This window comes from Schistocerca gregaria, chromosome 2, assembly GCF_023897955.1.
Source record: "Schistocerca gregaria isolate iqSchGreg1 chromosome 2, iqSchGreg1.2, whole genome shotgun sequence".
Classification (NCBI taxonomy): domain Eukaryota; kingdom Metazoa; phylum Arthropoda; class Insecta; order Orthoptera; family Acrididae; genus Schistocerca; species Schistocerca gregaria.
In genome coordinates, this window is record NC_064921.1 from 512,421,636 (window position 1) to 512,444,696 (window position 23,061).

The following is a 23,061-nucleotide window of genomic DNA, read 5'->3' on the forward strand; positions in this document are numbered from 1 at the left end:
AGCTTATAATTGTAAATCTTTGTTCACTTTAGCACCAGACTGTTATACGAAATTGAAGAGAGCACACCACGACATCTCCATTACTAGTATGGCTAAAAATGTGTGTTATCTTTAGTTGTTTAATTACATGACTTTAAATGAAAACAAACTACTGTATTTACTGTCAACTTTAAAGATGCGTGTACTTTTAAGTTTGCAGTAAAAGTTAGAGACTGAAGCTACTACATTTGCTACAAGCAGTGAACGTATGTGCACTTAATTATAGTATCGTGTAACTGAACTTTAACAAAGTAAAAATTACTTCACTTGGTGTCAACCCTGTTCATAATAGTATTGACACAGAATCTTCCTATGTGCGATTGTTAACAGATTGCACAACTTAAGTCTTCTTAACGTTTAAATCTGTCCCAACAGCACTTTAAATTGTAGCGTCTTTCATAGCATACACCACCATTCGTAACTGTGAAACAGTACTGGTATCAAATGGTTTGAAATACATAATTGTCACAAATAATAAGCTCATTATTCACACACACACAGTTACTCATTGGGATTGAAATATTACGGTATCTTTTTCTTAAAGCATATTGGTTTTGATTCTCTACAAATTGTTCAAAGATAGGGATGGCTCTGCAGCCTGTTACATAAATATTAATATATACAATGCTTAGATCCCGCTTTGATGGTCGAAGTTGATAAATTTTGTGCTCAGTTTGAAATTCCTCAGATGTATGGGCTCACATTATACGAATCACGTACTTCTTACACGGTCTTCTTCTCTAGATGCACTATTATGTGCAATCAATATTGGGCAAAACGTACTTGACACAAAACTTCCTTTCTGGGCTGGTAAGTACAGTTTACACCATAAAGCATCCACATCTTATATGCTTCAGTCTTTTTCGCCCCTCACATTATATAATAGCGGCATCCTTATTAGAGCATAAGGTACCGTACTTTCGACCACATCACTCATAGGAGGACTGTTACAGACTAAACATTGAGCTTCTGACACGCACATAACCTGCTGCACCCTTCCCCGTCATCAATTACTGCGTACCCCACAGATATTAATCCTAGCTGGGGTGAGATTCTATGTGGTGTAAGGAGACAGCCCATTAGGAAGGCGAGAGACGTGATTTCAGACGTAAACACGCGACCCTGAGAGCCTAGGAGGCAGTTGTGATCGAGGCGCGCGAGTTTTGGCAGCTAAGATCGATTTGCCAAGAGCACGAGTAGGGACAGTTCACACTTTTCTCCACAGATGGCGGTGTCTTCACACATAAAAATCCCAAGGAAAGAGACGCTCTGCCTCCCGACAGAAAGACCCTGGCGGTTGAAGGGGAACGATGGAGACGTTCCCATGGCCGCATCTGCGAGACAATGTGAAAAATAAACTTATTCAAAAATTGATAACTATTGGCCCATGTGCGTCACTCAGGAGCTAGTAGGCTCACTTTATTCACTAAAGATGCACTCTCGAATCAGCATTAGTTTGTGAGTTATTGTAGATTAAGTATAGCGTACATTTTCTGAACCAGAAGAGCAAATAACTCGGCAATGCACTGTGCGATTACAACGAAAAAATTATAAAAATCCTAGAAGTAACGGCAGCACTATAAATTAGGAATTAGTGTGAAATTATTAGAATGTACAGTTTAAATTGTTTATCAATTCAAAAATATCCCGAAAAACTTTAAAAAGTAACGATAGCCACAGAAGAACGGTATTTATAAAGGAATTATGTCAAATAGAAAAAAATGAACGGCAGCATAAGACACCTCGGAAAACTTCCGTATATGCAGATGTACAACAGATATGTTTAATGTTTGAATTATAGATTTCAGCATTGTCTTACGAAGTTCTTCATTTGACTTCAACGGTCGTAGACGGTGAGTTCGTAAGGGCGAGATCGGCATAAACTGACCTTAATGGCAGTATCTGTTTGTAATTGTGTTTGATAGGCGGAAACATAGCAGACGTTTGTGAGCACTGCGTTATTCTAAGCTCTCAACTCTGAACTTTGAGAAATTGGATCGTTTGTAAAAACTTGTGATCAGTACCCAACCTGTACTTAGAGAACTTCCTGGTTTGTCGACTGCAGTTAGAAGAAGCTTGTGGGGACTTCATCAATTTTAGACTGTTGCACCCAGTTACAAGCTGGACTTAGGGTAATTTTAGTGGGAAGCCAGTATTGGACTTGTATTCTGAACTAGCGCTGTCTAACTTTAACGATTTTCTTGCGAAGCGCTCAAGGGATTTATAACGAATTCCTAACTGCCTTTTTTTTTAAAAATATTTTGGATACGTTGCGACAGGTGTGAGTTGGCGATCCTATACACAAAACGCAGCTACATTATGAAATCCAACCACATCCTAAGGAGGATCATTGAACTGTAGTGTGCTCGGGTGCGTGTGGATGATATTTTCGATTGTTATCACATGGAGGCTGGTGTACAGAGGAAAGATGAACTGAACGGATCTTAATTTTTAGCATGTTTTCACTACTTATTCTTCAACCACGGCAGCGGTAGCAAAACTCCGTGGTACGGTCGCAACTCTGTTTTACGATCATAAATTTTTTGTATGTTTCTGCACCATTCTACTGGTAGAAATTTAAGTGAAAGAATACGCAACGAGAATAGAACTTTATAATCATTACATAACTTGAAAATTACCTTAAACGGGTTTATAAAGAAATTTTATAATATATATGATTAAGCAGACGCAAAAACATGTTCGTGGCTTTGTATTTACTTAGTAATGTACTGTTAGTAACTGTCAGTGGTATTCCTCGGTATGATACTTCTATGTCCTTCACATCAATGATCAGACATTTTTCAGTGTCTGAAAGATGGCAATACGCTGCACATGCACGTAATCTACTCTACGCATGCTCCGTTGCGATTCCCGCCCGAGAGGTTGTAGAAAGCTAGCCTCACCCAATACCCATCATGCACGCACACCATTCTTCATATGTATAAACGACTTTTTTCTGTATTCCATATTTGCTCGCGTAAAGATGAAATTTTAATTAACACGTTCCACATGAAGGTAACAAATGTAGCTTCAGCTTGATAGCGTTCGGTCAAGACGTTCATTGCGTAGCACTTCCCATTTCCGTCAGTCCATAATTTGCAATGAAATGTAAGACCTGAGCTATAACATGCTGTGAACATATGAAACATATCATAACTGACTCTGTACTATATAAAGTCGCTTAGGTAGCAGTCACAGCATACTTTGGTGCCAGCAGACATCACCTTTCATTCCAGAGACTGATAATGTATATACTTAGCAGCTATCTTAATCTGTTGTATCTTATCGCAGCTCTGCATTACGACAAAACGGCAGTAGCAGGCGAGCTATACGGCTGTAAACATATATGTACACTACACGACATGTCGTGAGAACAATAATTTTGGTAATCATAGCAACATCATCTGTTTCCCAGGTACTAAATTGGGACACAAAAGAGCGACACGGAGAGCTGGCACACTGGTTACAACACTGCACGCTCGTATCAAGAGGAGTGGTATTCAGATCCCTGTCAGGTAATTGAGATATGTATTTTCGTTTAACTCAGATACTGGAATTGTCCCTTTGAGAAGAAAACGGTTTATTCCTTTCCGCATCCTTTCCAAAGTCGAACCTAATTAGACTAGTCGCTGTTTGTACCTCTACCTCTAGTTTTCCTTTGTTCCTTTCATGTTACAAATCAACGTTTCCTCGTTTAAAACAAATGTGGTGTTCTTCCGTTGTCATGAGCTTCGAATCTACAGTTCATAACTTACGTTGGTTAATGACAAACACATTTCACGTTTAGCTACATAAGTTAGAAACTCACTTTGACTTGTCCTGCTGTTGACTCTGAAATCAAGAGTTTAATTTTCAGAATAAACTCTGTTCTTCCCTTTTTTTCACGAATGTATATTCACATGGTCGGAATGCTAAGAATGTTCTACATGCATTGAAGTGGAAGATTCTCAGCTGTAGCCGTTGATTATGTATGTTACAGGAGACTTGTCATAACACCAACCACACTGGAGCTATTTGAATACAACACCAAACGACATATCTATACGAAAGTGCCATAAATGTTACGTTCACACTCAGAAATAGAGAATAACGTTTCTCCGTAACTACCGAAAAACGATTTTTTTTAGAGGAAGAATATCTATGATTATATTAACTCATGCTTCCGTAACACGCACAGTAGAGACAATGGATGTATTTTCAGAAATGATTGTTTTATGGCCCTTTAACTACACTATAGTACCCTTTCTACTATTATAACCCCACGTCAAAAACTCACAACAAATGTAATTTACATAAACTGTGAACCAGTTAAATTTATTGATTTATTAGATGGATCTACTATCAACAACTTTTAAAAGACTTTCACCTAACTAAATCTTTTCAAAGACATCAAAACTGAGTAACTTTCCGAAAATGTGTTAGAATTATCTTGTTTGTCACTCGCTGTCAGTCAAGCATCACGTCAATTTTGTAGAGAAATGTTCTTGTATTTCACAGGTGTGAAAGATGTATTCCTTATTAATAAAAAGTTTTGCTTGACTGGCACTGTAAGCTATCTTAAGCCTCAGTAAACGTTCAGCATAGGAATTCGTAAACTTTGAACACAAGAATTCGACTGCGAGAATGTATTACAAAATCGGACTGCGAGAAAGTAACCTGAAAGTGCCTATCTGGTTCCACTTGTTTAAACATTCGTAATAGCAAAAATACTGTCTGAATTTAACACTGTGGACCAATAAAGTTATGAACTGATGAACTGGCCCTGGAAAAACTTAGTCTTCTCTTTATTTTGTTACCTAATTTTGGCTCACCTGTTGCTAAATGGAAACACTGTGGCACTGCTCTTGTCTTGAAAGATCGTCCCATTTGTTGAGCTACAACTAACTACTGTGTTTCGTCAGGTGCATATATATATATATATATATATATATATATATATATATATATATATATATATATATATATATATATATACAGGGTGTTTCAAAAATGACCGGTGTATTTGAAACGGCAATACAAACAAAACGAGCAGCGATAGAAATACACCGTTTGTTGCAATAAGCTTGGGACAACAGTACATTTTCAGGCAGACAAACTTTCGAAATTACAGTAGTTACAATTGTCAACAACAGATGGCTCTGCGGTCTGGGAAACTCTATAGTACGATATTTTCCACATATCCACCATGCGTAGCAATAATATGGCGTAGTCTCTGAATGAAATTACCCGAAACCTTTGACAACGTGTCTGGCGGAATGGCTTCACATGCAGATGAGATGTACTGATTCAGCTGTTCAATTGTTTCTGGATTCTGGCGGTACACCTGGTCTTTCAAGTGTCCCCACAGAAAGAAGTCACAGGGGTTCATGTCTGGCGAATAGGGAGGCCAATCCACGCCGCCTCCTGTATGTTTCGGATAGCCCAAAGCAATCACACGATCATCGAAATATTCATTCAGGAAATTAAAGACGTCGGCCGTGCGAGGTGGCCGGGCACCATCTTGCATAAACCACGAGGTGTTCGCAGTGTCGTCTAAGGCAGTTTGTACCGCCACAAATAGACGAAGAATGTCCAGATAGCGTGATGCAGTAATCGTTTCGGATTTGAAAAATGGGACAATGATTCCTTTGGAAGAAATGGCGGCCCAGACCAGTACTTTTTGAGGATGCAAGGACGATAGGACTGCAACATGGGGCTTTTTGGTTCCCCATATGCGCCAGTTCTGTTTCTTGACGAAGCCGTCCAGGTAAAAATAAGCTTCGTCAGTAAACCAAATGCTGCCCACATGCGTATCCCCGTCATCAATCCTGTGCACTACATCGTTAGCGAATGTCTCTCGTGCAGCAATGGTAGCGGCGTTGAGGGATTGCCGCGTTTGAATTTTGTATGGATAGAGGTGTAAACTCTGGCGCATGAGACGATACGTAGACGTTGGCGTCATTTGGACCGCAGCTGCAACACGGCGAATGTAAACCCGAGGCCGCTGTTGGATCACCTGCTGCACTAGCTGGGCGCTGCCCTCTGTGTTTGCCGTACGCGGTCGCCCTACCTTTCCAGCACGTTCATCCGTCACGTTCCCAGTCCGTTGAAATTTTTCAAACAGATCCTTTATTGTATCGCTTTTCGGTCCTTTGGTTACATTAAACCTCCGTTGAAAACTTCGTCTTGTTGCAACAACACTGTCTTCTAGGCGGTGGAATTCCAACACCAGAAAAATCCTCTGTTCTAAGGAATAAACCATGTTGTCCACAGCACACTTGCACGTTGTGAACAGCACACACTTACAGCAGAAAGACGACGTACAGAATGGCGCACCCACAGACTGCGTTGTCCTCTATATCTTTTACACCACTTGCAGGGCCATCTGTTGTTGAAAATTGTAACTACTGTAATTTCGAAAGTTTGTCCGCCTGAAAATGTACTGTTGTCCCAAGCATATTGCAACAAACGGTGTATTTCTATCGCTGCTTGTTTAGTTTTTATTGCCATTTCAAATATCCCGGTCATTTTTGAAACACCCTGTATATACACTCCTGGAAATTGAAATAAGAACACCGTGATTTCATTGTCCCAGGAAGGGGAAACTTTATTGACACATTCCTGGGGTCGGATACATCACATGATCACACTGACAGAACCACAGGCTCATTGACACAGGCAACAGAGCATGCACAATGTCGGCTCTAGTACAGTGTATATCCACCTTTCGCAGCAATGCAGGCTGCTATTCTCCCATGGAGACGATCGTAGAGATGCTGGATGTAGTCCTGTGGAACGGCTTGCCATGCCATTTCCACCTGGCGCCACAGTTGGACCAGCGTTCGTGCTGGACGTGCAGACCGCGGGAGACGACGCTTCATCCAGTCCCAAACATGCTCAATGGGGGACAGATCCGGAGATCTTGCTGGCCAGGGTAGTTGACTTACACCTTCTAGAGCACGTTGGGTGGCACGGTATACATACGGAAGTGCATTGTCCTGTTGGAACAGCAAGTTCCCTTGCCGGTCTAGGAATGGTAGAACGATGGGTTCGATGACGGTTTGGATGTACTGTGCACTATTCAGTGTCCCCTCGACGATCACCAGAGGTGTACGGCCAGTGTAGGAGATCGCTCCCCACACCATGATGCCGGGTGTTAGCCCTGTGTGCCTCGGTCGTATGCAGTCCTGATTGTGGCGCTCACCTGCACGGCGCCAAACACGCATACGACCATCATTGGCACCAAGGCAGAAGCGACTCTCATCGCTGAAGACGACACGCCTCCATTCGTCCCTCCATTCACGCCTGTCGCGACACCACTGGAGGCGGGCTGCACAATGTTGGGGCGTGAGCGGAAGACGGCCTAACGGTGTGCAGGACCGTAGCCCAGCTTCATGTAGACGGTTGCGAATGGTCCTCGCCGATACCCCAGGAGCATCAGTGTCCCTAATTTGCTGGGAAGTGGCGGTGCGGTCCCCTACGGCACTGCGTAGGATCCTACGGTCTTGGCGTGCATCCGTGCGTCGCTGCGGTCCGGTCCCAGGTCGACGGGCACGTGCACCTTCCGCCGACCACTGGCGACAATATCGATGTACTGTGGAGACCTCACGCCCCACGTGTGAGCAATTGGGCGGTACGTCCACCCGGCCTCCCGCATGCCCACTATACGCCTTCGCTCAAAGTCCGTCAACTGCACATACGGTTCACGTCCATGCTGTCGCGGCATGCTACCAGTGTTAAAGACTGCGATGGAGCTCCGTATGCCACGGCAAACTGGCTGACACTGACGGCGGCGGTGCACAAATGCTGCGCAGCTAGCGCCATTCGACGGCCAACACCGCGGTTCCTGGTGTGTCCGCTGTGCCGTGCGTGTCATCATTGCTTGTACAGCCCTCTCGCAGTGTCCGGAGCAAGTATGGTGGGTCTGACACACCGGTGTCAATGTGTTCTTTTTTCCATTTCCAGGAATATATATATATATATATATATATATATATATATATATATATATATATATATATGGGCAAGGCATACTTGGTCCAAAACAAATGTGAATAGAAATGATAACTCACATTTTCGCATGTACTTTGGATGTGGATGATGACATGTGATAAGTTATAACAGCACATATAATTAATCCCCTAGTTAGGAAACTTGTATATTGAAAAATTATCTCTTTCTTTACCTCAAAAACATTAATACAGATAAGAAATTACGGTTCTTGAGTGAGAAACGAAAGCTATCTTTAACGTCAGGTGAGATCTTCTCAAAAATGCTACTCGCAAAAATGACATTATATATTCAACAGTTATTCTTACCACTAAACGCAACTTGAAAATTATGCATGGCTGTTTATTTCCCTATACTCAAGTCTCTGGATGTCTGAACAGCAACCGTAGCACTCGGTCGTGTCGTACTAGAACGCATTACACGCCAATGCCGACGACTGTCTTTCCTCACCTCACGATTAACAATGCGCATCACCTTTCGCGCATCTTGCAAAGCAGATATGGTCCAGGTAACACAGCATCTCTGATGGGCTCCGCGCATACAATTTGAAACAGTACAAAGGTACTTACGCGTTCATAACATCCAAATACTAGAAAAAGGTCCATGAAATAATCAACAGTCCCCCATCATAAACCCTCGGCCTCTTCGGCCAGAGTATTGCAGAGTGAGATTTGTAACTGACAAAGGTTAATCTGCAAAATTCGTTAACGATGTTAAAATTTTGTGACTGTATATTACAATCGTGATGAGGGAGAACATATGTCCAAATAATAGTATAAGAATAATGATTACGAAAGGAATAAATCGTTGTGAACAGGCGCACAAACATAGTCGTGGGCATTTGTGCCCCTCACAGTCAACAGTGCTTAGTCAGAGTTTTACAAATTCTAATGCTACACAAATAACATAATCCCGTTTGAAATACACTGCACATATTATAAGTTCACTCTCGATCAGTCAAACAAAATAATATCACTAAATAAGCACTGAAATATATTGACATCATTAGTTGAAAAAACCAATGTTACAAAACTTAGTTACAAAAGAATGTATCTGTTTTATACAGTCATGAATTAATGTTTTTCTATTTCAAACTGTTTTATATGGTGTGAAAGAAGTCTACAATAATTGTATCTAAGAAATGCTACTGTGTGCAGAATTATACGAGCTCATCTAAGTACTGCGAAGGAAAGTAGATGAAAAAGGAGAAAAGAGTTCATTTTGTTGTTCAAAGCATGCTTTTTGTTCCTGTTGCAATAAATATGTTATTATGGCATGAGTCTTCAGTCCGTCAAAGATAATATACGTAAAATTTGTGATCACAGGGGTATGTACCCTACGTAAATACTGATTGAGGAATCTTAGCTGAGAAGTATCTGTGTAATGAAATCCAGATATACATCAGGTAGAGGGTAAACAATGAAGAAGTGGTGTACAAAGATGACGGCTAAACATTACTGAATAATCAGAAATCATGTGAAATAAAATGGTGTTGACCTACTGAGGAAAACAACGGTAAAATTAGGATCATGAACACAGTAGAATCTCTCATAACGAGAGTGAACAAGCAGTTATTTGCAGACAAAAGTCGTTTGGAACAACATGAGAAATCAAATGTAGCATCCTCTCTACATCTTTAACAACCTTCTTTCACCATGCTTACGAAATACTTTCTCTTGCTAAGATGAGTACTACATCCCAAATATTAAAGTGTGGATATTAAGCAAATCACAAGTTCCCTAACCAAATTCGCGTCTTCCTATATATCATCAATACATCGCTTATAAACATATAACATAAGACCAATAAATTGTACCAAAATAAAATTTACGTAATGCTGTGTCACAGCCATATTAAAATTCCTCCAATACATCATTCACCTTCAGTTCAATATAAATGTGCCTAAAATGTTTCGTCACTTTGCGCAGAAATACTGATTTTGCCATAATTCGACTCAGTAGCCCATACAGAAAATAGGAGAGTTCTTTCAAAATTTTAACATCGGCTTCAAAGAAATGTTATCTCATCGGCACAAGCGTCCTACCTCCGTACCTGTCAAACCATTTCTTTATGCGTTCATCATTTGTTCCATCTATATTTCATTTTGTTTCATTCTCCTTGTTATACCTCTAAAAATAACTTGCACGAAGCATAAAGATTGACATATAATCTGCAACAGTGAAATAATGAAATAAACTGTATCATGACAGTTTCTTCTATTGCGGAAGCAATTTTCGCTTTGCATAGTATATATATATATATATATATATATATATATATATATATATATATATATATATGGAATAGTATAATGTCTTCCTACAAAAGTGTTGTCTGGTTCCAAATAAAATTCGTAAAGAAGCCCCCTAATGATTCTAGGAAAGTTGACAAAAATATAAGCATGCGTTTGAAAAATCTGCTGTAATTGATTTGGCTTTGCAATTGTCTACTTTAGTATTCATTAACTCTAAAATGTTTGTTGGCGATTCGTTGTCTTTATTTGTGTAAGTATAGTTTACGTTATTTGACTGTGTCGGGCGCCAACCAATGCGATTATTTGAAGATAAACCGCGCGGGCTGGCAGCGTGGTCCAGGCCGCCTTGTCACGGTCCGCGCGGCTCTCCCGTCGAAGGTTAGAGTCCTCCCATGGGCATGTGTGTGTGTGTGTGTGTGTGTGTGTGTGTGTGTGTTTCCTTAGTGTAAATTAGTTTACGTTAGGTTAAGTAGTGCGTAAACTTAGGGATAGATTATCTCAGCAGTTTGGTGCCGTAAGACCTTACCACAAATTTCCAAAATTTGAAGGTAAGAAATGTAATCTGTTGATGTCCTATTATTATCTAGACAAGATTTGTTCAAAGTTTAATTAAATCTTGGCAAGATATTCAAGAACTATTTAAATCAAATACTGCTTTGTGTGTGTTCAGAAAATACCTAGTATTGCTTCTGTTGCAAGCAGAGGTACGATCAGGAAAAAAGTATGATCTTGTATCACGATTTCCAGATGTAGTTATGATTTGACGTCAATTCCTTTCCTGCAACAGAACATTTTTATTTTAACTTCATGTAAGGATAATGTAGGACAATATTCGTCTGATTTACATTTCTTGAATGCTGAATCATTGATAAGTGTGACGGAAGACCGGAGTGTAAAACTGCATTTAAAGTGTGGGTGGCAAATTATTCCGTTGTTCTTTCTCTCATGATGACAAATCTCTAATGTATTCTAAACAGAGCATATTTTCAATAATGTTTTCCGGATCAGTAATATCCTGTGTTGTCTCACCGAGCGCATCTTCTGGCAACCGCAGTTCTAGTCACCTCCTACTTCTGCTGTCGCGTATCTGTGTGCTGGATGATGAAACTTCAGCTATCTGTACTGTTCTTTGTTGTTCCGGATTATTCAGATAATGCTGATGTGGATGGAAACTGCTGTCTGGTTCATTTAAAGAACGATTTTGTTGGTTACTAAAGTTTCCTCTTCTCCAATTTCGTGATTCCTGTTTCCATAACTGTTATTTTGATTCTGGTAGTTGTCTGTTGTGTGAGTTTTGATGGTATGATTGTTGTCTGTGATTGTGTGAATTACTATTCCTCTGTACGAAATTATTTCCTGAATTATTATTGTGTGTGTGTGTGTGTGTGTGTGTGTGTGTGTGTGTGTGTGTGTGACATTGATTATGACTGTTGATCTGAGGAATGGTTCATGTTGCCCCTGTGTTGAATTTCAGCTGGTTATTGCGATGAAAATTACGATTATGTTGGTAATTGTTCTGCTGGTTATAATGTAGGCTTCGATATTTTCTGTCGTTCCAAACAAATGGTTTAGTCTGCCGTCATTAAATGACCCTAAATGACCTCTGTTTGTTCTGTTCTGGTAGTTCAAAAAAATGGCTCTGAGCACTATGGGACTCAACTGCTGTGGTTATCAGTCCCCTAGAACTTAGAACTACTTAAACCTAACTAACCTAAGGACATCACACACATCCATGCCCGAGGCAGGATTCGAACCTGCGACCGTAGCAGTCGCACTGTTCCGGACTGCGCGCCTAGAACCGCGAGACCACCGCGGCCGGCAAATTGATCTGGTAGTTACGGTGTTGTATAAAAATTGTTATTCTTGTATTGAATGTATGATTTCTCAGTCTCAAGTAACTGTAAATCGTGCAGCAAGGTGTGAAGATCGTCTTTCTGGTATTCTGTCAGTAGCGAAATACGTAATGATCTTGAAAGTTTATGCAATGTTGGATTAACGCTGATGGGCTGTAAGGTTCTAGCAAATGTTGGTTTTCTTGTATCATGCGTTCAGAAAATTGTGTGAACTTTGAAATCGCGAGGTTTCGAAGTTTGGTAAATTTAGAAGTTTGTCCTTGACATTAAGCTGTATTGTCTTAAACCTGTATGCTGCAAGGAATGCTCTCTGAAGTTATTCAACTGGAAAACATTGCGGTGCAATCCATCTCATTCTCACTGCTGGTTCTTCTTCCAAGAAACTGCAAATAAATTCTAATTTTTGTGACCAAGTAACGGATGCAACTCATGTTGTAAATTTCTCTACTGATGAAAAGTGTTTGTACTGTGTACCGTAAGATTTTTTTCTATTGGAGTAAGTGCGAGAATGACCGTGTGTTTCTACAAATTCTCTTCCTCTCGAAGGTTTGCTTAAATGTTGCTGTTGAATATTTTCTATTTCGAATTCGTTTTGTTCACTTCTTGCTTCTGCTGCCTGTTAAGTGCCTTCTGTCCAAGTTTAAAATTTTATAACAATTGGTATTCCTCTGTTTCTGTAAAGTGTATCGGTCGACTTCCATCTGACTAACCATCCACATTTAACTGTAACTGAGTTACTACTTGAAAGGTCATCACCCTCAGTTTTCAGTGTCTCGCACTGTTCTTTCATTCTGGTATCGATCATTTTTCCTGCCTCTTCTTTTGCGTGACTTCTTTTGTTCTTTGGTTACAGATCATAGCAACTATAAAAGCTTTGTCTTGGCAGTATGTGTCGGTGATTGCTTAAACCCTTTCGTCTACCTCAGCATCTCTTTGCCAGAAACATTGTTCTAACTGTATGTGTGTTGTTGCAATTTCCTCAGTCCTAGAATCTACAGTCTGAATTCATGTTTTAAATTTTTTTCGTTCAATTCCTGCGTTGCCTTATTTTTTTCTTTTGTTCTTATCGTTTGTTTTCACTGGATTTGAGTAAAGTGCCAAATTCTTTTGCCACTTATTTGTTATTTTCTTCTAATGATTGCTGAAGCAGAAGACCAAGGTCATCGTTCTGCAAAGAGTTGGTGATGTTTGTTGAGTGATGAACCAGTTGTATGACTGTAGCGTCTGAAAACATTTGCATTGTTTGCGTGCTTTTGGATTTCAACGGAGCTGAATTCGAAACATTTAATTTCGAGTTTTGATTATTCTCGGAGAAAGAAATGTTCGTATTTGCAATTATTTTGTTCTCTGGATTTTGAATCGTCTCTGATTATTAAGTGTTGGTATTAATTATACCCTGAATGTGTGGACAGGGCGTAGCAGCGTCCTGCATAATCGCATCTTAATTAGGACCTCTGTTATTATCAGATATATGGTCTGAAATCACGTTATTGTTGTCTGTTGAATTTTGCACATCACTTTTCTGCCAGTTGATTGTGGTATGCGTCTTACTACTTCCAATGTTTTGTGGCACGTTAGGAAAAAAACTGATACAATGTTCAGATCAAATGATCAAAAATGTACCTGTTGGACTCTCTTACAGTTGGAGAGAAGTACAATTTGTTAGTAAATGGCACAGAAACAAAGCAAATTGGATCGAAGGCAGTACACTATAAATTTCGAAATCAAAAACATTCCCGACGTGACGCCCCAAACAACGCTGAGGGATCTACGCCGAATCGCCATTGAGGAGTGGAACAATCTGGACCAATAGTGCCTTGATGAACTTGTGGATAGTACGAATACATTCATGCATCAGTGCAAGAGGACGTGCTACTGGGTATTACTCGTACCGTTGTGTACAGCAATCTGGACCACCACCTCTTAAGGTCTCACTGTATAGTGGTACAACATGCAATGTGTGGTTTTCATGAGCAATAAAAAGGGCTGAAGTGATGTTTATGTTGATCTCTATTCCAATTTTCTGTACAGGTTCCGGAACTCTCGGAACCGAGGTGATGCAAAACTGTAAAACTTTTTTTTATGTGTGTATTTGCTTACGTGTTTTCTGTGAATGTCTACTTTGTGCAGATTACAGTCGTGTCTCTGTAATTTTCCTTTCACTAATATGTAAACTGTTTTTTCTGGACCATGGCGAACTTGCTTATTAGGCACCACTTATTCATCTAGCGCCACTACTTTGATTTCCAGCTGTCTTCTTAGGTTGCCTGATAGCACAATCAACAGATCACCAGCGTATGTGACAATTCATTCAGCGAATGCATACTAATTCATTTCTGTGTGGAGGGGCTCTATGAGATATTTCCAAAAGATGAGCCCGTAATTTGTACCCTGCTGGCCTGCATTTGTGAGTCTCTTGATCACCTTCAGTTTCCGACACGACGTTCATTTTATCTATTATTAGAGTAGTTTCGTAGATTACTATAATGAATTACTGGTGCAGTTCCCAGAGTCTTGTAACTATCGCATGTCACCAGAGGTTGTCAAAATCTCCTGTGATGTGTACGAGTATGATTATTAAATGCTTGCGGTTTACACTGTGTACTAATTTGAGTGCCCGTAAGTTTTATCATCAATCGACTCGTTTTCTCGGTATCTGTACTGGTGTGGACTAAGTCCCACGAGACTTCTGTGAGTCTGATATCACGTAGAAGTGAGTCCTGGACCTTACCCATGGTAAATTAGATGTCAAATTGACAGATCTTTGTCTGCCGAGTTCTTGAAGATTAGTGAGTTTGATAACTGCAGATAATTCCAGTTTCGGGCCTTTATTTATGCTGGACTACTCGTTTATCGGTCTTGGAGTAAATATCGTCATGGCTTGATGCTTCTATAGATCTAAATTTTTCTACGGCTGGCGCCAGTTCTTCCCTGCAAAAGGGCAGATGACGTCTTCTGTTAGGTATTATGTCTCCATTGGAACTGTCAGGTCGGTGTTATGCGAGTCATTTGTGTAATCACTCTCATCAAAAATGGCTCTGAGCACTATGGGACTCAACTGCTGTGGTCATTAGCCCCCTAGAACTTAGAACTACTTAAACCTAACTAACCTAAGGACATCACACACATCCATGCCCGAGGCAGGAATCGAACCTGCGACCGTAGCACACTGTCATCGGCAAAGAGTTTGTAAAGAATACATTCCACTGTACTTCGCCACCCCTGTGTGGAGATTCCACCATCCAGCCTGTGTGTAGCTACCAACAAAGGACAATATGCACATTGTTCGCCAATTTTGTCGCTGAACTGTGTTTGAACAGACTAGTCCCAACGTCGTCTCGTTGTTTGCTGGAAAAACTCTTATTTTTGTCTTTCTAGCAGTTAATGAATACAAACACTTAGACGACGTCTGGAGCACAACTCGCTGTTGGGACGACAGCCATAGTTGCGGCTTCCCATGACGCAGCAATAGAGTGAGGGTCGCTGATGGTGATACGTCCAAAGATAACACCAGACACAGGATTGGCATTACGTCGTTCTATTACACAGATGTGCATATCTGTGTGGGGAGACTGTGAGGAGAATCAGACAGCATTCGGATTCACGATTCTCATATGGGCCCACAACTACACGTGATGTATGGGATGTCAATGAATGCACATTACCTCTGGTTTGCAAATCCGGTAATTTCGACAGCAACACATTTATGACGTGCACAGGGCGTGTTCACGTCATTATCTTTCGACGAGATTATACAGAACCACATGTTGCCCTACTATTCGCATCTATCTGAAAACTAAGGGTGGCCAACTGCTGCCCTGACGGGCTCGTTCTCCAGAACTTACACCCACTGAAGACATCTCCTCACTGGACGCCATTGTCAGTGTGCCCAAGATGGCTTAGCACAAAGAGCACCAAAACGGAGCTGTGATCTAAGGATTCCACAGATCATAACCAAAAGGGCCCTGCTGTGAAAAGAAATGGCACCCTAGACCATCAATTCTGGCTGACAGCCCGTATACGAGGCGACAGTCAGGATGGTATTCCCCTGTTGTCCGCGGCATTTCCAGTCCCGTCTAGGCCCAGAATGTCATTGACTGGACTGAAACAGTCTTCAGTGATGAGTCACGCTTCGGACTGAGCCACCTAGCGGGATGGTGCAGTGGTCAGCACACTGAACTCGCATTCGGGAGGACGACAGTTCCAACACGCGTGCGGCCATGCAGATTCAGATTTTCTGTGATTTCCCCAAGTCGCTCCAGGCAAATGCCGGGATGGTTCCTTTGAAAGGGCGCGGCCGATTCCCTTCCCCATCTTTGACACTATCCGAGCTTGTGCTCCATCTCTAATGACGTCGATATCGACGGGATGTTTAACCGAATCTTCCTTCCTTCCCCGATGACCAGCGAGGACGTGACTAGAGACGGCCTGGTCAGCAGTGGGATACCAACCTGACTGTCATCCACCATTTTGTCCAATAGCCAGGATTTATGGTCTAGGGTCATTTCATAGCAGGGCCTCGTTGGCTGTCATACAGGGAATCCTTAGAGCATAGCGATACGTAGACAATATTCTAAACTACGTTTTGTTGCCAGGGCTTACATTTTAGCAAGATAACGTCCAGCCGAACGCGACGAGTTTCTACAACTTGTCTTCGTGTTTCCCAAACTCCACCTTGACCAGTGAGGTTCCCGGATCTCTTCCCGACTGATAAAGTTTGGAGAATTATGGGCAGGGTATCTAAACAGCTTGCGATTTTGAAGATCCACCAGCTGCACAGAATTTGGCATGATATCCCTGAGGAGGACATCCAGTATCACTGTCAAACAATGCCAAGCCGAATAATTGCAGTTGGTGGATTAACCCGTTATCGAGTTCATAAATTTTTGAATCTGTTTCTGTTGAATAAAACATTCAACTTTTCTTAAACTATAATCATTTCTGTGTCTGTACATGTACATCACATCTGCCGATCTCCGTCCCATTTGTGTAATTCCTACGTGGTGTGTCGTTTTCTTTTCTTTTATTTTTTTGTCTTTGAGTGTACGCCCATACTATACTACATATGACGCATAAATAAAATTTCGATGTTTTCAGTCCCTCCTGGCGTTACACCTTCAACACTTAACTGTGTATATAGGACACTGTAGACGAAAATACAACAAAAGATATTACGTACAATTTTCTGTACGACTTAGGACATACATAAACAGACACCAGCCACTGTATTAACGTTAAATTTACTATCGCTCCTGATTTTCCTTCACGGATTTGAGCATATCATATTTTCGGTGGTACTTTCCCTGTAAATCAGTGACGTAAAAATTTGTGTACACAGGGTGGTCAGAAACAGTCTCAAAATCTTGTAAGGGTGTTTTAGGGTTGGTTGTACTGAGAAATAATTGTTAAAAACGAAATTGAATATGTTGCACCATTTCCGACTTATACAGCTTTGACGTTAGCCAATCAGGTCGTTGCACGCACAAACTTAAGTACTTTCACACACTAAAATGCGGTAAGGCACTGACATTTGTGGGGTCGTTGGTTGCCACTTGTTAAAGTGCTCATTACGAGTTAAACTATGACTTTTTCGGAAACGGTGAATTTAATCTAGGAGAGGAAAAGCTAAGTTCGTTTTGTCTGGGGAAAGTAAATGAAGAACATGCCTGGGGACACCGCCTCTGGCAAGGCTGCTTGAATTTTCTTGCGTGGCAAACTGGTTGGCTAACTTCAATGCTAAATAATTCGGAAACGGCACAATGAGTAGAATTTTTTTCTTTAACATTTATTTCTCAGCAGAACCTCCCCTGCAGGACCCTCGCAAGCTATTCAGACTGTTTCTGGCCATCCTGAATTTAGCTACATGACACAAATCTCTCCATACACTGCAACAGAGGATTCTTTTTATTCGTGTATACGTTTTCTCGAGTTAAATGGCATACACTTGTGCATGATTGAATGAGTAACAATCCGTGTCTTCTGCTTACAAAATGTCCTAGAAAGCTTTTTGGCCTCAGTGTTGTATGTCGTGCACATACACTAGACACTTTCCACATTAATAACCAAAATGGATGCCATAAACGGAACCTCCTTATGAGGTATTATGTGTTTTCCAGTGAAAAAAGATATTGTCTTTTACAATGATTTTCCTAGAGTTAAGATTCGTCGTAACTTGCCTATCACATTCCAAAGATGGTTATTATTAGAGATGGAGTAAAAGCCTGGTTACTTAAAGATTATCGCTCCGTAAGAGCCCTAATTGTTTGTATCTAATCTTCGTTGACTTCACGCGCAATGGTTGTTGGCGTCTGTAGAATCGTGTGGCAATATGCTTCAAATGCAGGTTCGATAAATTTTCTCAGTAGTGTTTCTCGAAAAGAACGTCGCCTTCCCTCCAGGGATTCCCATTTGGGTGCCCGAAGCCTCTCCGTAAGACTTACGTGTTGTTCGAACCTACCCGTAACAAATCTAGCAGCTCGTCTCTGCATTGCTTCGATGTATTCATACCGTCCGACCTGCTATAGATCCCAAACACTTGAGCAGTAGTCAAGAATAGGTCGCACCAGCGTCCTATGTGCTGTCTCTTTTATAGGTGAAGCACTCTTTCCTACAGTTCTCCCAATAAACCGAAGTCAACCATTCGCATTCCCTGCCACAGTTCTTACATGGTGGTTTTATTTCATATTTCTTTTCATTGTTACGCACGGGTAGTTGAATGACTTGACTGAGTCATGTAGGACACTAATAATACTGTATCTCAACATTGCAGGTTTGTTCTTCCTACTTACCAGCATCAAATTGCTCTTTTCTTCATTCAGAGCTAGCTGCCATTCATCAAACCGACTAGAAACTTTGTCTAAGTCCTATGGTATCTTCCTGTAGGCACTCACCTTAACAGCGTCATCAAATAACTGCAGATTGCTGGCCACCCTGTCAGCTAAATCACCGATGTACATAAAGAACAACAGCTGTCCTCTCACACTTCCCTGGGGCACTCCCGACGATTTACTTGTGCCGGCCGGAGTGGCCGTGCGGTTCTAGGCTCTATAGTCTGGAGCCGAGCGACCGCTACGGTCGCAGGTTCGAATCCTGTCTCGGGCATGGATGTGTGTGATGTCCTTAGGTTAGTTAGGTTTAATTAGTTGTAAGTTCTAGGCGACTGATGACGTCCGAAGTTAAGTCGCATAGTGCTCAGAGCCATTTGAACCATTTGATTTACTTTGTCTCTGATGAATACCCCCCGTCGAGGACAACAAGAAGTATTCTACCCAATAACATATCTGTGAACGTATTTCATATGCTCATAACTTCGCCAACAGCCCGCAATGGGGCACGGTGTCAAATGATTTCAGAAATCTAGAATTATGGAATCTGCCTGTTGCCCTTCATCCGTAGTCCGCAGTGCATCACATAAGATAAGGGCAAGCTGAATTTCGCAAGGGGCGATGCTGTCTAAACTCATGCTGATTCGTGGGCATAAGCTTCTCAGTCTCAAGAAAGTTTAATGTATTCGAACTGAGAATATGTTCAAGGATTCTGCAGCAAACTGAAGTTGGGTTATTGGTCTGTAGTTTTGCGAGTACCTTCTTATACACTAGGGTCACCTGCGCTTTTTTACGGTCACTTTGAACTTCGCGCTGGGCGACAGATTCACGATAAATACAGGCTAGGTAAGGGGCCAATGCCGTAGAGTGCTCTTGGTAAAACCGAACTTGGATTCCATCAGGACCTGATATTTATTTGCTTTCAAATCTTTCAGTTGTTTTTCTACGCCAAGGATGCTTATTACTATCGTCCATACGGAAGTCTGTGCAATAGACAAATGACGGTATGTTTGCACTATTCTCCGGTACAAACGATTTCTTAACCATGAAATTTAAATCTTTGGCTTTCGTTTAGCTATCTTCAACTGCCACACCACACTGGTCAACAAGGGACTGAATAGGAGCCTGAGATTTTACGTGGGATGAGCATTTTCTCCGGTTCCGCACATCTTTTCTGCACTGGTTTTGAAGTACAACAGATAACAGAAACCCGGATGGCTATAAGGCACGCTTCACCTCACAATTCCGTCAGGCATCTTGTCCACTGTATCACAAATTAATCAGTTATTGTTGCCTAATTTTTAGATATATATCTGCATTCTTCAAGTTCTGCAGCCAAATAGAAGTATATGGATGGCTTCGTTGTGTAAAATTTAATTACATCTGCGGAACTGTGTGTTTCTTTTAAAGTGCGTTAACCATTTTAATATAACTGTATGTAATGAATCATTCCAGATATTTAATATGTGGTTCATTGGCAGAAATTCCAGCCTTGATTCTTACATTTATAACCTGTAATCCACAATGAACGTAGTAGGCAAATGAATGAAGTTGAGGGAGTCGTATGTTCCGATAATTGGGGAAAGAAACTGCGTCAAAAGATCTGTATTAGTGTACGTAAAGGTAAATACTCCACCCTCAAAGTTGAGTCTTCAGTGAAACGCTTCTGTTTACACAGTCTTTGATTTTGTTAGTTTAGATAAACCTTCAAATATATTACTTTTGCGAACACTCAGATCCTTACTTAAACGAATCTGTTAAAATACATTTTTTTTCAGAAGCCCTAGAAACATGGAGGCTTCAGAGGGTCAGCTGACTGCAACTGATGTGAAAGGTTGGTCACCACTGCGCTTCGCTGAAGAAACAGGAGCTTGGACGTGGGTCGAGAAATTTCTCCAAGGTGGTATCCCACTGAAACATTTGGAATCAACGAGAAGGATGCTGAAAAGCGTCGACTCTGCAGCAGATATAATGAGGACAGCATGTGCCGCTAGCTTGTTACAGCTCCTACAGTTTGCCCTCTCTGTCGATTCGTCTTTGGCTAACGTCAAACTGGATACTGAGGGGACGACTCCGTTACACGTGGCCGCAGCCCACCAACGCCTTGCAGTGGTGCGCATGCTCGTGGACTCCGGCGCAGATGTCGAGTCTAAGACTAACCGGGGTCGCTCAGCACTGCACACCGCGGCAGCTGTGGGTGCCGGGGAGGTCGTGCTCATGCTGCTGGAATCTGGCGCGCGGATGTGGGAGCTCGACCAGGGAGGGAAGAGTGCTGTGCAGCTGGCAAAGGAGGAAGGTCACGTGGGCCTCTCCAGGGTGATGGAAATCCGAGGCGGAAATGTGCAGCTCGTTCTGTGGCGGATGGTAATAGCAGGGTCGGCAAGTGACGTGCAGGCTGTGCGGAAGTTACTGCCACTACTTCCTCCAAAGGAACCTGGGGAATGGACAGACCTTCACTGGGCAATGCTAAGGGGCAATCCAAATCTGGTGCGCACGTTCCTCGCTGCGGGGATGGACCCGAATGTGAGCGACAGCCACGGCAACACGCCGCTGCACGTCGCAGCCGCGAGGCGTCCACCGGATGTCAGTGCCGCCCTCATCGATGCCGGGGCAGACATCGACGCCGCTGATTCCACTGGCTCCACGGCGCTGCACTACGCCGTGCGCACCGGAAATGTGGATACCGTTCGGCTGCTGCTGAAGTCCGGGGCTCGCCACGACGTGCGCGACAGCGACGGGAAGACGCCGCTGCACCACGCCGTCTCCAGGGGGTCGCTGGAGGCAGTGAACTCGTTGCTGGAGGCTGGAGTTCGCAGGGACAATAAGGACGCTCGCGAGGAGACGCCCTACGACCTCGCACGGAGGTTTGGCTACACTGACATACTGCGAATGTTGCGGCTCACACCGTGTGCGGGAACTCCAGTACCAGCGACGAGCCACAGCTGCTCGGACACAGCGGCGTGCTGCCAGTACTGTGCCTCACAGTACGACTGAGTGCAGGACGAGACATTTTGTGCTGAAAGCATATTAGTTAACGGTCATTTAACAATGAGGACACACACAACCAAATTTGTATTCTTTAAGAGATATGTGGCCCTGTGCTGAAGATGTACATTTGTTATCCAAATATATAAGACAGTCATATGCCAACTAGTAAGGTTTAAACGGAAGTACCTGTATTTAATAGCAGCCATAGTGGCACTCCTTCAAACGGAGGTAGTATAATAAATGGGGTTCCCAATAACAAAATCTGTATCCTTTTTTTATATATAGAGATTACAGCATGTCCGCCGGCAGGAGTGGCCGAGCGGTTCTAGGCGCTACAGCCTGGAACCGCGCGACCGCTACGGTCGCAGGTTCGAATCCTGCTTCGGGCATGGATGTGTGTGATGTCCTTAGGTTAGTTAGGTTTAACTAGTCCTAAGTTCTAGGGGACTGATGACCTCAGCAGTTAAGTCCAAGAATGTTAAAATGTGTGTGAAATCTTATGGGACTTAACGGCTAAGGTCATCAGTCCCTAAGCTTACACACTACTTAACCTAAATTATCCTAAGGACAAACACACACACCCATGCCCGAGGGAGGACTCGAGCCTCCGCCAGTATCAGCCGCACAGTCCATGACTGCAGTGCCAGTTAAGTCGCATAGTGCTCAGAACCATTACAGCATGTCCAGTGTACATTTAGAAGTCACAGCTTCACCATAACGGGTTCATTGCGAAGGTAACACCCTAGAATCTACTTTCTTTGCGAATTAGTCCGCATTCTTAATTAGCAGTGTGTCACGGGAAAAATGTCAAAAAATTCGTTCATAAATTGCATTTAAGAGCTGCCATAAAAACGTGTTTACAGCATAGTCACGTCGCAGTGAAAGGCTTTATACACAAACTAAATCCCTGATGGAGAAGTTGAGACTTTGAAATGTACAACGGACATAGTAAAGACGCTATGAAAATGCTGTAGATGGATTTTATTATAAGGTATTCAAGGTTGTCCATGTTTTTTCGTGTCTAAATACCGAGTTGTATTCAACAAAAAGAAGTTAGCAAACAACTAAAATATGCATGTTGAAACAGACCACTTGGAATACTTGATGTTCGCCG

The 23,061-nt window shown here is 42.1% G+C and overlaps 1 protein-coding gene across 1 annotated transcript; it reads left to right on the forward strand.

Annotated features, from left to right (window-relative positions):
* Nucleotides 1-3,376: 3,376 nt before the first annotated feature.
* Nucleotides 3,377-22,193, forward strand: LOC126329398 (ankyrin-1-like). Its single transcript, XM_049996155.1, has 2 exons — nt 3,377-3,554; nt 20,738-22,193. Exon 2 carries the CDS (start codon nt 20,751-20,753, stop codon nt 21,951-21,953), a length of 1,203 nt encoding a protein of 400 aa, XP_049852112.1. The 5' UTR covers nt 3,377-3,554; nt 20,738-20,750; the 3' UTR covers nt 21,954-22,193.
* Nucleotides 22,194-23,061: the final 868 nt, after the last annotated feature.